The sequence below is a fragment of the Struthio camelus genome, chromosome 11 (genome assembly GCF_040807025.1).
Source record: "Struthio camelus isolate bStrCam1 chromosome 11, bStrCam1.hap1, whole genome shotgun sequence".
NCBI lineage: Eukaryota > Metazoa > Chordata > Aves > Struthioniformes > Struthionidae > Struthio > Struthio camelus.
The window spans coordinates 10863852-10880101 of record NC_090952.1 but is presented as its reverse complement, the minus strand read 5'-3'; the positions used below and the strand labels follow the sequence as shown (position 1 = coordinate 10880101).

Here is a 16250-nt window from a genome sequence, read left to right as displayed (position 1 = left end):
GCTTTCCAAATAAATTACACTCACGGTATTGCTTCTGGGAACATCTGCATTTAAATAAATCACCTAGTAGCAATGTTGTCTGACAATAATACACATTTTCTTTTTCCAGAGAAATTATATCTGTTATGCATCAGTAAAAGGAGGTCACTGAAAAAATAAAACTGAAAATACTGAGGCAGGAAGCACAACAATGTCATTTAACCTGGAATGAAAGAGTATCTCTAAATTAGATCTGAGAAAGACCAATCCCTCTCTTCCAAAAAAAAAGAAATGGTTGAAGACAGCTTCTGAGCTGGGTCTCAGTTTTGCATCTAGCTAGAGCCTGTATGGATGAATGTATTAAGAAAAGGTTAGCAGATAAGTGACTCCCACAGACCAGAGCGTACTGCATGCGAAACCTGACAGTATAAATGACTAATGAATAATACCTGTTGAATTTTTTTCTCAGGCATCAAGGTTACATTTATACATACAGGGTGTCCAAGACAGAAGCGGGGTCCTGGAGTGCTGAGGTGGGTGCTTCTCCTTTTCCTTTGGAAATCCTTTCATCCTGTTCATGTTGGTACTGATTTGATGAAGTATATTCAACTTATTCATATTTCTGCATAGTCCAATTTTCATCGAAGGTAATTGATCTCGAGTGAGCCCATCGCTAAGATGTCTTGGTGCCGGTTCAGACAGTCTGACAGTCTTGAGCTCATAAATGCATTCCTTGCTACATTTCAGCTCTTGCATAATGCAATAGTGCATTAGTTTGCATCATTTTAAATGGTGAAAATACTGTGCTTTTATAATTTGACAAGCACAATCAGTATTCAATTCTATTCTGTTTTACATGTTATTGATGCCAGAAGATTTAAAGAAATTCTTTTCAACATACAATGTTCTAAACTTTATATTTCTCCAGATTAATTCATCATTGGTCCAAATATAAACATAGAATAGCCAAAACTTGATACAAAGTGTATTTTCACCTATCTAATAAGCAACTGGTAATTCAGGTGTGGCATAACACTGTTTGCAATATAGACAGTGATTTCAGTTGCGGGAATCTGAATGTTAACCTTTCTTTCTTTTATGAAGGTCTTGTTCTTTGTTTGGATGCAGTCAGCATATTAATTCATAATTAGCTTTCAGTTTGCACATTAATGAACACTGATTTACAAACAGTAAATAATTGCTAAACAGGCTTAATTCTTTGGCCATTATTATAATAGAAGAAATTGTAGCGTTCTGGAAGACAGACTGATTTCTGGTGTAATTCAGATCTGGGAGTAAAAGTGATTCACATTACTGCAGAGTTAAAAAAAAAAAATCATTTTCTGCATCGTCCTTGGGAACGGCGCAGAGGCCGAATCAGCTCATTGCTCAGGTGCAAGGCGGCGGGTGCCGTCCGCCCTGGGGTGACATCTCGGCCTTGTGGCTTTGCAGACAGCGCCTGGCGTGCACAGGCGGCTCTTCCGGAAGGTGCACAACCTGCTCACGGCCTTCCAGAAGCCCGACCAGGGCATCGTGACGCCGCTGCAGCACCCCATCGTCACCGAGGGCAAAGCCAAGCCCCCCGCAGGTACGTACAGCGTGCGGGAGCCCCCGCGCGAGGCTTCGACCCGCTGCCAAAACGTCCCATAACTTTGCTACTGGGTGACCCAAAATAATGGTACTCCGCGGCCTCCTGAGCCCTGCTAGCCTAACGAGACCATTGCTTTTGCATGCGCTTTCCTGAACGGGAGCCTGCCTTCCCTGCTGCCGTCACCCTTGCAAGAGCAAACGTTGTGCTCACTCACCTTCCTGCCGAGTTCTTCCTTTCATATTTTTGTGATTGTTTTTCTTAGGGAGAAAGGAAGGCCATGACTTTTACCTGCAGCCATCATGAAGACACCTCCCCAAGTATGGCGCACACGTGCCCCCCCCGCCCCCCAAGTCTCGCCTCTAGTCCATGCTCTAGAACAATTTATATGATAGGTAATACAACTCCATGAGTTTTCTTGTAGCATTTGCGGAAATGTATATGTAATAGAATTTCTAGCTTAAAAAAATTACAAGTTTTAAGTTTCAGAAAGTTTCAAAATGTTTTGAATTTAGGTTTGCTTTTTTTTTTTTTTTTTTTTTAAGAGGGAAGATTAAAAAAATGTCAACCACTGCAATGGCTTTTCCTTTTCTTCTCTTTGTACTTCTAAGTACAAATATTTTCCACTTCAAGATTAGTTCCTATTTTTTTATGTGACTTCTTCTGTGCAGACTATTATGGTTGAAATTCATGAAGACCTGGGCAAGGCCCCTTTTATATCCTCCGAGAAGCTGCTGATAGGACAGTGTCCCTGCGCTGGGTGGGCTGTCTGTGTGACGGTGATTGTGTACCCTCGCTAAAGCTGTGCCAGGACAGGCACCACGAGGATGCTGATGCCTTGCCACAGCAGGCTCTCTTGCTGTGCAGCACAGCAGAACTGGCCGGCACAGCCTGCAGGTAGAAAAGCCACAGCTTGCACGGGCAAGCGAAAGCCTTAGCAACATGCTGAGTACCTGGGAGTAACCAGCAAAGCGGGGAACGTATTGTTTTTTAGATATTCTCTGTACATCAAAAAAAAAAGCTGTATGTGATTAAAAAAAAAATTATTTTTGCATGCCATTTGCTCTGCTTTTCTTTACCTAGCTGTGTGTTTTGGCAGGCTGCTGCTGCTCTCCTCTAGCACGAGGAGGTGCACCTCTAGGCGCTTTGCTCCCCTGGGGGGGGGGGGGGGGTCACTGGTGCGAGCCGCCTCGCCGAGGGGCTGGCCTGGCTGCCTTCGTGGTGGCATACGGGGGACGTGTCGGGGGAGCCTAACATTTGTTGTGCTGCACAAAATGCTCCCTGTAAACCAGTGACGGGCATTAACCGTCCCCCGATCAAGTGACAGGCGGACAGTACTGTTGTGACTTTGTGACAATTGTTGTTCAGTGCTCTATTTTTTTTTTTTTTTCTCTACGTTAAGGTCAACTTTCATTTATGGTTCAACGGCTCCCGCCCCCTCCCCAGTGGTTCATGTCATATTTTCTAGCGTGGAGCGTATACAGCATGCATCAGGCTGCACCTCCCTGCTACATACGCTCGCCAGCTGACCCAAGGTCCTCACCTTAACTGTGCAACACAGTGGCAGAGCCAGCATGATTTACTCTTTAATAACATCTATAAAAGCTGCTTTTCTAAATTATTATTGTTACGTAAGTCAGCAAGCACGAGCCGTGGAGGTGCTGAGCTGAACGTGACGTCGGGGAGCGCCCCTTGGCCTCGCGGGCTGCACCTCCCTCAGCACGAGCCCTCCCGGTTCGGACTCGCGCTGGGACACTGCCTCGTCCGGCTGCTCCGGCCTGTTTTCCACCACATAAACTTCCCTCTTGCTTTAAATCCTCCTTGTCGCCGGCCTTCTGCCTCCCCCTCCCCGCAGCAGATGCCGGCTGCTTTGATTTCTTCTTGCAAGTGTATTGTTGATGCACGCAAGCGTTCCTCACCGTCTCTTTGAGGCAGGCCGGCAAATGAGACCCCTGCACGCGTAAGCACGTCCACTCTCCTCCTCGGCCCCTACCACGGCCACCAGCTGCCCCCCCCACTCACTGCTTGGACGTGTGCTGACCAGCGTTTACCAGCGTTTGTCTCTCTCCCTCTCTCTCTCTCCTCTCTCCTTTTGCTGACGAGATCCCGTCAGCTGGGCACAGAACTGGGCTGGGAGGCCACGCGCAGCCATGAGCGCTGTCTGCATGCCCCTTTGGTGACCCAGACCTCCAACTAAAAATTGCTCGCAACCCCCACCCGCCCATTTTTGCAGCAACCCATACTGTTTGAAGCCCGTATTTAGCAAGTGCCCCTTCAGCTGCATGGAGCTGCTTTTCCTCTTTACCGACAGAATCAGAATATCCCACGTAACGTGGTGTAAACGAAGACAACGCCACATGCCATTAGTTTGCACCTTTATTTTTTAAAAATGAAATAGTCAAAGTACTTTCTTTTTCAAATATCGACACATAATATATTAACTTTTAATATTTACAGCGTGTTGCTGGGATGTTCTTGTAGAAAATGCATGCTTCTGGTCTGAAACCCAGAGCAAACTGCATCAGACCATTTCACCGCAGCCACAGAACATAAACCTGTACAGTATCCAGTCACTGTTCAGCACAGGAGTTAGAGCAGGAATAAAAAAATCGGAACCTATTGTTTCCTAGCAACAAGGCTTAGGCCATTATAACACAATTTCTGTAAGATCAGAACCTCTAACTGATGTCAGGCGGAAAGTGAAGATCTTGGCATACATTGTAAACATTTTTACTTTTCATGAGAAAGCTAAAAAGGACCAGTGCTCTGACATACAGCGTATGCTATGCTTCGCTTTCTCTTTTATTGACACTTTTGCCCGAAGAGTATGAAGATTTCAATGCTTCATCATGGTTCATACAAGTAAAATACTGTCAAGGACACAATCTGATATACTAACATTTATTAAGAGGCTAAAGTCCACCACAAGATCTAAGGAAAAACTGGTAATTGTCAAACACGTTTCCTTAGACAAATAATGGCCGATGACAAACGCCTAGACAAAGCCGCAGTAAGTCGAGCTCTACCGCCATCAGTTTCTGTTGAGAAGTGATTCGCCTTACAGTCAGGAGGCTTTTGACCTGAAAATGTTTTGTATCGAGGACAGGTTTAAATAACAGTCAGCATTTTCTGGGGGAGAAACCCTCCGGGTTGCCTGCGGCCGCCCGACCTGCCGTGGCGGTGGCAGAGCACCCCGCGGCCGGGGACCCGCAGCGCAGACAGGCGCGCGGCAGCACCTGCCCAGCTGGCTTTGCACGAGCTCCTCTGCCTGCAACGCTTTCGCTTTAGCAGCTGTACCTTGGCTTCCAACAACGTTCCTCACCGTTAATCGCCTTGTAAAACTACTGCTTCGTAACAGGCAGGCTGCTGGCCCTCCCTTCGCCCCGGCGCCGCTGTACCGAGGGCTCAGGGTCCAGGAGTAAGTGCAGATCTTGGAAAAGCAAAACTTCCCAAAGCGTGTGAACGCATGGTTAAAAAAAAAAGAGGCCGCGTCTAACTAGTGTACAACTGAGAGGACGTTGAAGATCGCAAACTAAACAGCTAGAATGTGTATACCGAGTTGCACATTGACCAGTCCATATATATTTATTTGGCTATGTTCTACATATATATCTATATATATATTTATACCTTTGAAATGCTCTAGATTTGCTAAATAAATATGAAAGCAAAGGAAACATTACTTATACACACTATTTGTTTGGCTGTCATAAAAAATATAACATGTATCTTCTCCTGGTAGGTACTTGGCTACAGGACAGTGTGCAATAGTGGTTTCTAAAATTCAGTTTGTGTTTTTCCACTTTCAGAACCTTGTTCACAGTGCAGAACGCTAGCATCAAATCAGCTGATCTAATTGACAAAAAAATCCTCATGCCGTTATTATTCTTTTTGTGTTTTTTTTTCTCATTTGGGTCTCTAGGCTATAGTGCAAAATTAAAAGATTAAAAGAAAGAAAATGACAAAAACAACAGTCAAAAATTGGCCTAACTACCAGAAAATTAAAAAAAAAAAAAAAGGAGACTGAAATATTCCCTGCCTCCATCCGAGGTTGTTCATGAACAAGATAGTCCAAAGCTTCTTGTTTGCTTTAGTTCTCATCAATCACTACTGGCTGGCCCATGTGTAGATGCAACATCAGTCTCCAGCACTCTTGTATTAATTCTTTCTTTCTTTAGCACTGTTATCTCAAAATGACATTTATTTTTAGTTTTCTAAATTCCTGAAACTGTTGTAATGAAGGCATTTTTTTTTTCTTTTGTAACAGCGCCATGTAATGTAATGTGATTCTTTTATACATCAATACTCTTGTAAGAAATATTATGCAAAAACACACCTTAGAATGTCTACCGAGGAACTGGGAAATGCCAAATCTACTTTCAGAGACAAACCTGTAATACATTTCACTCTTTGACCTTTTGGCATAATATGAGAACAACAGTAATCAAGGCAGTATTAAAAAACACAGCTGTAGGTAATACAAAGTGCATTTCCTGCATATAATACAAATATAACTTTAAGAAACTAAAGGCACAAGCTAACTAAATATGTATTACATACTAGAAATGCACAGTTCAAGGTAATTCTAAGAGCTTCAAATATTTGTTTATAATGGATATTTAAAGCAGTTTGAAAATGATATTTCATTAGTGAATTGCAAAAAAGTATAATTGCTTAAAATATACGTAAAATAGACTCTAATATTGACATCTTGGATCAGTGATAAAATACATCATCACGTTTATGAATGCACTCTCTATATACAGTTCAGAAATTATTCTTCCATTGATTAAAAGCATATTAGAGGCTCAAGGACTTTGAAGGTCCGTTTTTAGGCTGGTGTGGAGGTATTCAAATTCTCCATGATTTTATGGAAAATTATGGAAATCAGAGCTATCAAAAGCGGATGTTGTCAGCTCCAAATTCCGTACATTAGTTAATGATGAGCCTGATGCAAATGTGCATGTGCGGATTTTAGGCCAAATTCCCTGCCGGCTGGCCGTAAAGAGACAGTCGCGGCACGAGGCCAAGACCCGAGGCCACACCGGATGGCTGGGTATCCGCTCTGACGGTCCAGTTCAGGCTCATCTCTAACTTTGGTACGGTCTGCTCCACTTGCCCAAAAAGAAGGGAAAAAAGAAAAGTGGAAAGAAAGGAAGAAAGACAAACAAAGCACTTTGTTGACTTCGGTAAATACGAGCAGAAATTGTTTGAATATATTTGCTATGTCTGTTTTGAAAGAAATGTGCAATAACATCACTGTTACGGATACACAGGCTCTATAACAAGACTTCTAGCTCCCTCCAAAAGTCAGTAAAGGAAATCTGCTTACCCATCCCACCCCCCCGCCCCAAGATAATCAGGTCTTTTAAAAAGGGCAAGCTGAAAAAAAGGATCTCCTACTCTGCTATGAAATAACTGTGCCAGCAGCGCATGATACCTTGGGAAATAAAAATTTCTGCCCATGCAATATAATGCTTTTCTGTGCGCTCTAGATATTGAGCTGAAAAGTGAAGAGTCATCTCCAAAATGTTCTACGTTTATCAACATATTTACTATCCACACTTAGGTTCATCAACTCCCAACTCACCAACTTTCTTCAGACTCAAAAAAATGAGTATTACAACAGGATTATTAAATTGAGATGAAAACAACGTGAGCCTAAAACCAACACTGCGATTTACAAATGATTTGTGAAGAGTCCTGGTCCAATGGAGACAGGGTGTACTGGGCCTGCAGGGCTTGTTTTGTAATTGTCACTGGCACCACACCAACCCTCCCAGCTAGGCAACAAAGGTTGTCCCAAAAGCACTGAGTTAAAGCCCAGTCCAGAGAGGCTGGACAGACTCCTGCTGGCTTCAGTGCTAGCTAAGAACCATTTTGTCCATCTCTGATACTTGGCTGGACCTCAGTAGCACCTTGTGACACTTGCACCCCTGGCCAGGGAGATCTGCAGCTATACTGGTGTTAGCAGACCCCAGCATAACCCAGGGCAGGTGGAAACCTTGGGGAGAGAGGCTGCCACGTGCAAAACTAAACACAACGTGGCATTTGTCACGGGGTGAATGAGAGGTGGCTATGGCCCAGCAAAGGTCAATGTCATACGGGACAGCCTTATTGTACTGTCGGATCCAGTATAAGCTGTATTTTCCCGGTTTGGAAATCCCTCACGTCATAGCTGTGAAGAATGACATGTGCTGGGTTGGTGAGCAAGTAGGAAGTTTCCGTACGCGGTCTGGTTTTTGAATGCCACCCCTTGAATCTACGGCAGATCTCACTGGAATAAAAGCTACCCAGGACATATGGGTTGCAGAATCAGGCTCTGCAACCTTTGAAATAACTGGTGAATTAAAATCAACAACAAAAAAGACATGTTTCTTTAGAAGACAGCAGAGCATGCTGCGTCCTCAGCCACCCTGCGCGGCCGTGCGGGGCGGCCCGGAGCGGCGGCCCGGAGCGGCGCCTCGCGCGCGAGCTGCGCCGCCGGACTGTTAGCGCTCCGCCTCGGAAACGTTTGAATACTGCCACACGAGAACTAAAAATCTCCACTGTCGTTTCTCAAAGAGTTAAACGAACAATATTAAAATACCATCTTCTGTCACATTTAAAGGCAGTTGGATATGTTTTTTCCTCTATATTTACATATACAGAGTTCTGATCTAGAAAAACCAATACAATAAACCATTTTATGTTTAAAAACAGGCAGTCTTTGGTGACGCAAAGGCAGAGATTTTCTTTGTTACCTTCTGCCTATTTCACTCTGTCTCATAAAGTGAATATTATTGGCACTGTCAGAAAGTTCTAGATACTGCTCCACTGATAAAACAAAATATCCATCGTAGCCTTGTACTCGCCCAGTGCTTAAAAGCTGCTGTTTCTCTCCATCTGTCCATGCTCTAATCCCTTCTTCCCCTTCCTGCAGCCGTCTTTGTTCCTTAGTCCAGGCCTGAGCAACAGCTCTCTGCCTGGCTATTTCTAAGACATGGTTCTTCTCTTCTTCTATGGTTGTTCCATACCGAACGTTAAAACACAGCGCACCATGCTGGAGTTGTATATCAGCAAACCGTCTAGTCCTTCCATTTATTACAGAAGTCATCTGGGACACAGTGACATTGACACCATTCTCCAAAATGCGTCGTCCACCGGTGTTGCCAATTAGTGCCAAATCTTCTTCTAAAGACCCCAGCTTGATGAAGTAATGGGTGTCGCGGCCCTCTATGGTGAAATGCAGGTTCTCCAGATAGTGAGCATTGTTGAGGATAGCAGCAATGCGCCGGCTGTCCTCATTAGCCACGCCTATAATGTCTGCTGTCACTATACCATCCTTGATAGCAAATTTGATGCCTTTTCCAAAAACTGAAGGAATAGCTGCAAACCTGGCTTGCTTCACTCCTTCATAGCACTTGCCATCACTATACCTGGGAGTCATAGGAAGCTGATCCAAAGATATGAAGTTCCGCAGTTGCTTTTGTAGCTCACACTGAATACCAAGGATAGTCTGGAAAAGAAAATACCAACCAAAGTTAAAGGAGAGGAATTTTGCGGCTCATTATAGCATCTCACAGTCCTTATTAATCTCTTAACTGCTTAGAATGGATCTTCTAAATCTGTTTGCAAGTCGTCATGCACATCTACACAGCTTGGGTATATGCACAGGGTTTCTAACTGCCTAGGGTATTGCTTTCTGTCTCTTGGACTCTTTAGTTTCTGTAAATCAAATTGAAAATGTGTTTATCACAAATGGTATTTTCATGTTTATTCCGTCTTCAATTCTTCTCCCTCCCCTCCTTGAATTGTCATTCTAATGGCTGGCCTTTCAACTTGTAGGCTTGGGGAAACTTGAATTCAAAGCTATACCCTGTCATGTGATTCTAGATAAATCACTTGAGTCTCTGTGCGACTCATTATGCCTTCTGTAAAGTAGCAACAACGTTTTTTAATAGCTCATTCTTTAAGGCTAGCAGACTGTGAAGATCTCAAGACAATAGAACAGTAGGAACCAGGCAAGTACATAAGATCTGTAGATCTTACTCACCACTAAGGATAAGAAAATCTGACTTCCAAGCATCTGTTTTCTCTTTTAACACTCTGCTTATCCCTGCACTCTTTCTGTGCCTTTCTAATATCTTTTTTGACCTGTGAGAATTTTATGTGGATATGCTCCTAAATCCGGAACCAGCTCTGACCCTCCAGCCCTTTACACTTTGTGCAGTCACCTGTGCATGGGAAAGGCATCTCCTCTCCCTCCTCTTTTTAAAACATGCTATTTTGTTCACAGATGCTCATGTACTCAAGGGCAAACCATGAACACCTGCTCAGCGTACTCTTGGTAGTTGGGCCTGTGGCAGTTTCATGAATCGTTGGACAGTGATAGCTTCTGCATGGATATTCTTGGGGGATGATGAGCCCTGGAGCTGGGTTGAGCTTTACAGCTAAAAAATCAATAGATCCCCCTACAAATCCAGAGCAGCAAAATTTCCGTTTCCCTGCAAAAAACTTTTGCAGAGGAATAGATTTGTAAAGCTGTTCATATTCTTGGTGATTTTGCATATCTTGCTGTGGCATCTTTGCAATCAAGGATGAAAATCTGTTGTTTTAATTTTTTAATTCAATAAAATTTTGTGTAGCTTGTTCAGTTTTCACCCAAGCACCTTTATCCTTTCACCTATGTTGTTCCCCGCTCCCCCCCAATTTGGAGAGTTTCTCTGTAAGCAGCTGCAAAGTTTCATTATGTTCCCACAAGCTTCTCCTTATAACTCTCCTCTGCTGTGATGTCAGTAAACAATGGGACAACAGTTAGGTTGCTAGCATGATTTGACTACTTGCCTATCAAGCTGAAAGATATTGCCAGGCTGTTTCCTTGGTCTCCGTTATTTTCCAAAAAATTTCCTTAATTTAGAATTAGAAATATTTGAACAGTCAGAGTTTTTGCTAACCTTTCCAGGATCCCACTCTTGGGTTTTGGTTTGAAGTTGTAGAAGTTCATATGTTGTCTCCAAAGCTTCTATCTCTGGTTTTGGGAAGCCAGGTAGTACGTTGTGCAACTGGAAACCAAACAGCTCTAGCCAGCTTCCAATGTCTACGAAACAAAACAAAGCATTCTAGCAATAAGGCAAATAAACTTTAGAAAAAAGTGAGTGTATTCTGTAGAAATTTCAGCTTTGTAGAAATGATTTCACATCAATTTATGTTTTCAGTACTGGATTCAGCATTTATTGAAGAAAACAAATGATCTGATTAGAAAACATAGCTATACGGAAATCAATAGTGTACCTTATTTCTACTTAAAATGGAAAAAAATTCAGATTACACTGCCACCACTCTTCTTCTGATTTTGGCATGCAGAAAAGCAGCAGATGCAACTATCAATTATTTTATCGATTATCTAAAAGGCTATAGAAAATAGATAAAGCTCTGTAAGATAGTAGCTACTAAAGAAATGACTTTAACACATGCAAGATTAGAGCCAAACACTATTTTCTGATGAGTACAAATGGCTTCTGAAGTCTTGGATCCATATAGGAATTTGATCTCAAACTTTATTTGCATAAGAAATGTTACTTTTACCTGTTGTATACTTAGCAACATCTTGGATTCTGCCAACTGGGTAGTTATTTTCAAAAGAATAGAGATTAAATGGTTGTGGAACAGCATTCAGGTGTTTCCATATATGATGATTTGGTGTTGTCCACCGACCAGCGATAATGTCATAATCCCTCTGGCCCAGATGAACTAATTTAGTTAGAGAATCATAGAGTCCTCCATGAAAACCAATGATAACCTGGAAATCTGGATTTGTGTCCTGGTAGATCTCTCCGTAGGGAGTGTACAAAATTTCTTTTATGACTTGGCCCCGACTGCTGAATACAGCCAGAGGTGTTCCAGTGTTATCGCAAGCAACATAATATTCTTCTCCACTGCTTAATTCCATTGCAATGAGATGACCTTGAAGATCATAATACAGGGATGTTATTTCTGAGCTAGTATGATTGTACAAGTGAGTAACTCTTATTGGGTTGGAGAGATCAGCATAGAAGAATTGTAGATGTTGTCCTAGACTTGATTTGCTTGCAACTCGTCTTCCAAGACCATCATAACAGTACTGCACGGTCCAGCCAGATACTTTGTTGTAAGCTTTGCTCAGCAGACCGTTGGAGTTGTACTCAAAGATTTCATTGCCTCTTTGTCTGAGAAAACCATCTTCATCCATTTTATACTGAATTTCTCCAAGTCTGGTAATGCGATCTCTAAGATCGTATCTCAGAGGAGTGAGGCGAGCACTGTTTCCATGACTCAGCAAGTTGATGTTGCCATTAAGGTCATAGCTGTAACGCCACTGGGTTTTGTCATTCACAGACACAGTCTGAAGTTGACCATCAGCATCGTATTCATAAAAGTATCTTGTTATATTGGCATCTACACCTACGCGTATATCACAGATCACCATACGACCCATATTATCATACTGGATGGTCATCCAGTAAGCGATAGACTTGAGAATTTCATATTGTACTTCGATCACCTGGCCGTTGGCACTAAAAATTTTCGTATGCTTCATCACAGTGGTGGTTATAACTTGGTTTAAATCATAATTAATTACACTGAATTTCCCAAACTGTTCAGTCCTGCCAGAGACATCAACATAACGGTACAGATCTATGGGAAGAGGCGTCTCGTTTATCATGGCCTGCATGCTTGTGACACGGAAATTGTTGTAGCTGTAGTCAAATCTGGCGTTTACAAGCCCTTCTTCACTAAACCTGAAGATCTGGCGGCCAATAAGAGGACCTGTGCATAATAAATAGGAGAAAGGGTGAAAAGCAAGGAAAACAATGAATTATGCCCACAGTATACTTACAGAACTAGCAAAGACAAGCTACGAACTCAAATATACCCCTGAGTCTTGGTACTACTTGACTGTCTCAGACTGCACCATTAAGTAAAAATACGTTAGATTATTTTCTCACAAACCTTTATTAATGCTTGCTCTTCGAAATATTTATATTTTATTAACATTTGTTTAAATTAATGCAAATTATGATTTCTATTTACTTACAAGATAATTCTAACTTGAATTTATTTTACGTGGTGATTTCCTTCCTCATATATACAGTCCCTTTGAATTTATGTTATGTTACGGTATAAACAGAGAAACTTGAAAATACAAACAATAAAACAACTTGATTTAGTATTTAGCAAATATCCACACAGTGGAATAAAAACAATCAAACATGAGAAGAGCTATTCCACACCAAGCAATAAAAAGAAAACTGCGTATTTCAAATGGGACAACTATATGTGCCTACGGACACAGACATCGAGATATACGCACGTATTTTTTTACTGAAACATAAAAATAAGAACTTTTATATATAAAAATAATGGAATTTCATGCCAGGCAAGTGGCGTTAGCAGAATCAAGGCCAAAAACTTTAGCAAAGTAGTCATAGTTACACAAACCTGTTTGCCTGTATCTGATGGTGCAGATGAACCCATCGTGCATTAAGTGTATCGTTTTAATAACCCCAGAAGATTCCTCGTAAGTGAAGGTGACTTGAGTAGTATCATAAAGAATCTCGGCCAGTCGGGATTGTTTGGTATATTTGTAAAGGACTCTGCGTCCTGTTCCAGGATACAACGTTTGCAGAAGGCGTCCATCCCTGGTGAAATCTTGTATGAAAGCAGCGTTACTGTCGGGTGGGGTGTAGATGTTCCGGTAGTACCCAACGGAGAGCATGGTCTGCAGGCCGTGGCGCACCATGCTCGGCATGGTAACTGAGAGCAGATAGTCTGACTGGTCGTACTCAAAGATGTAGCGGCGCTGGCTGTGCAAGAGCAGCATCACCGACTGCAATCAGACAGGAACGGCAGTGTCAGTGGCTGAGCAAGCAAATGATTATTAATCTAGCGAGTGCCTGAAGACTAAGAAAATGCTGAAATGACCATCCACTCCTGTAGTCGGCTCTTACTGTCTGCATGACCCAAAGTAAAGCTCCAGGAAACCTGGCCATCAATGCGGCTCAGAACAGAAAGGGAATGCTAAGAAGTCAACATGCAAGGACCCCAAACTGGAAGGCAGATGTGGCTCTCAGTAGCATTTCAGCCTCATGCTGACTTGCTGTGTTGCTTTGAAATATTTAGGTCATTCTCTCAGGAAGCCAAAACAGAGGGAATCTCTCCCTCCCATGCACAGGTGGAGCATCTGTTCCAGCAGTGGTACAGATGGTGTGCACGAGGTGCTTAGCTGTTTTTGGCACTGTGCATATTTCTAGCACAGACATACACCTCTGTATGTCTTCTATTAAAGGCACGTTGCCCTAGGGGTCAGAGTATCCCCAGGCTTACGGATGGATCAAAATGACCTGCAGGTTCTTTGGGGTGACTACTTCTATCTCTGCAATTAATGTTTAAAAAGAACATAATTTCTACACAAGCACTTGATAACTGCTCCGTGTTGGTTAATCGTGGCTCGTCAATGAAATCTGGCTTGTTTGTTTGGCAGAAGAATGCGCAAGCATGGCAGACATCTTTTCTTGTGCAAATTCACAGTTTGTGTTCTCTAAATCTTTCCATTGGTCATGTGTATGGTCACAGAGCGTCGAGTACAAGCCCAGCGGTGAAGTGTCACTGTCGCAAGTATAACGAAAACATAGCGGGAAAATTCATGGGAGAAATTTGTAGCACTCTCCCAGCTCTAATAGATGGCTTGGCTGTACTTGCGCCCTGTACATCCTTGCCACAACGTCTGAGCTTAAAAGTAGCTCCGATATCGCCAAGCTCTTGGCCCAATTCTACCAGGCACATAAGCAAACTTGTACTTTTGCACAATCGAGGCAAAACAAATTCTTTCGAGGAACATTGTAATTGTGCTTTTTCACAAAGCATTGGGGAAAGAAATCAGAAAAAAGACTTTTTTTCTCTAAGCTCAAAAAGCTCTGGGAAGAAAACACCAAGGGCTCAGCCTGCAATGGGTTAAGTAACTTTGGCCTAAGCCACTTTGCTCTGACAAACGACCCAGGTGCCTATTTGAAGGGCTGAAGATAGGCTAAGCCTCAGCCATCCTCCCTTCCCTGCCCGCCCTCCCAAGGTGTATTTCTTCCTGCCTTTGGTGAAAGACATCTGTCACCTGTACCCAAGCCAGGGAGCACCAGCATATGCCACTCTCAGGTTATCCAGTGCCAACTGGTGACGACAGCCCTTTCCACCGAGTTTTTTTTCTGACCGCTTTACTGCTGGTCTGCCAAGCAGTTCTAACACACCCAGCGTTCATTTTATTTTCACCTTCAGTCACCGGTCCCCAATCTGCAGTAAACCACTGGCTGAACTCTCGCCGAGTGCTGATGTGATGCCTCGCTCTATATACAGCTCCCGGGCCTGTTTTTAAGCTGTCTGCCATTGACAGCGTATGAATAACAAGATCAGAAACATCTCTAACATAACTTTAGTGCCCCTGTGTGCCATTTTTACAGTACTTTGTGGCTCTTCCGCTTTTGTCCAGGAGAGTAAAAGGACAGACACTAGACGGACTGGAGACTTAGTATCCTATCTATAGTATCAGAGGATACTATAAAGAGAAATGAAGTAATTCCCTATTCATCCTAATAACATTACAATAGATTTTTGAACTATTTACACAAACTGGGCTCTGTTTTAACGGATTTCAGAGGGTAGCTCATAAAATATCCCACACTCTGTCTTTTTATAAAAGCAACTGGAGCCGGGTCAACCACGTAATGACTGATGCCACGGGATACATTGCGAGAAACAGCTGGTGGCGATTACTTGTGGAGCCCTACTGGGAATACACAGATATGCTGAAAATGGCCACTAGATGTCATTTCTGTCCAACATACACATGCCATCGCTCATCTGTTTTGTCTGCCTGTAAACAGCTTCGAGAACTCAGGAGATTTTACATTAACTAATTACTGAAAGGGACCAAAACAAGGGAAAGTGAATCAAATCAGTAAAACCCACTGACAGTACTACTATCATAGTGCTTTTTAAAACTTAAATTATTGGGACTAACCTTGGAAAGGGGAGAGATTCATGAAGACATATAATTAACTCACAAAGTGCTAATTAATGAAAAAGTAAATACCTATAAATCAGAAGTGAACTATATAATTGATTTTTTGATAAAAGGAATTACTGGATCTCATGAGGTTTCAGGCAACCTTTAACACATAACACAATTAACACAATGAGCTATTGACTTTAATGGGGCCACTAAATGGTATCTCAGTGTCTAATTTGACAAGGAATTCGTTTTTCTTTGGAGCAAACAGTGATGAAGGTACTTTAGATGGCTGGGAGATGATGTCCACGGTGTCTATGACTTTCAGTAACTTGAATGACAAGTTACAACATCAACTGAGCCTGCCTCTACCTGAACCAATACGCTTCCGCCGTTTGCTTCTACGAGATCAGGATTTGTCCATTTGTGCAGAATTCTAGCATATCAGTCTTAAGTTATATGACTTATTTATAAGCTCATCATAAACTATGAAAAGACAAAGTGGTTTGGAAAGATAAAAAACATGCATCTTTCCAAAATTACGGTCCATTAGGCCCAAAGAAGAAATAAAACATTCTCCAAAAGGCACATTGCCCAAATATTTGAAAGCTGTACTAAATGCCTGTTTACTTGCAATTTGCAAAAGAGCATACAGACAAAGGAAGC

General features: G+C 42.4%; 2 protein-coding genes across 7 annotated transcripts in view; one reads left to right on the top strand and one right to left on the bottom strand.

The window, feature by feature from the left end:
- SH2D1A (SH2 domain containing 1A) overlaps positions 1-2621 on the top strand; it is a 41393-nt gene extending 38772 nt beyond the window's left edge. For both annotated transcript variants that reach the window (XM_068956573.1, XM_009683644.2), the window contains 3 exons: positions 449-512; positions 1432-1567; positions 1833-2621. In XM_068956573.1, coding sequence (XP_068812674.1) covers positions 449-512; positions 1432-1567; positions 1833-1873 — 241 coding nt within the window. In that variant the 3' untranslated portion in view covers positions 1874-2621. The remainder of the gene's footprint in view (positions 1-448; positions 513-1431; positions 1568-1832) is intronic.
- A 1304-nt stretch (positions 2622-3925) lies between these two features.
- The window catches only part of TENM1 (teneurin transmembrane protein 1), a 910925-nt gene continuing 898600 nt past the window's right edge, over positions 3926-16250 (bottom strand). For all 5 annotated transcript variants that reach the window (XM_068956568.1, XM_068956571.1, XM_068956570.1 and 2 more), the window contains 4 exons: positions 13028-13415; positions 11135-12355; positions 10504-10646; positions 3926-9065 (listed from right to left, as the gene is read on the bottom strand). In XM_068956568.1, coding sequence (XP_068812669.1) covers positions 8307-9065; positions 10504-10646; positions 11135-12355; positions 13028-13415 — 2511 coding nt within the window. In that variant the 3' untranslated portion in view covers positions 3926-8306. The remainder of the gene's footprint in view (positions 9066-10503; positions 10647-11134; positions 12356-13027; positions 13416-16250) is intronic.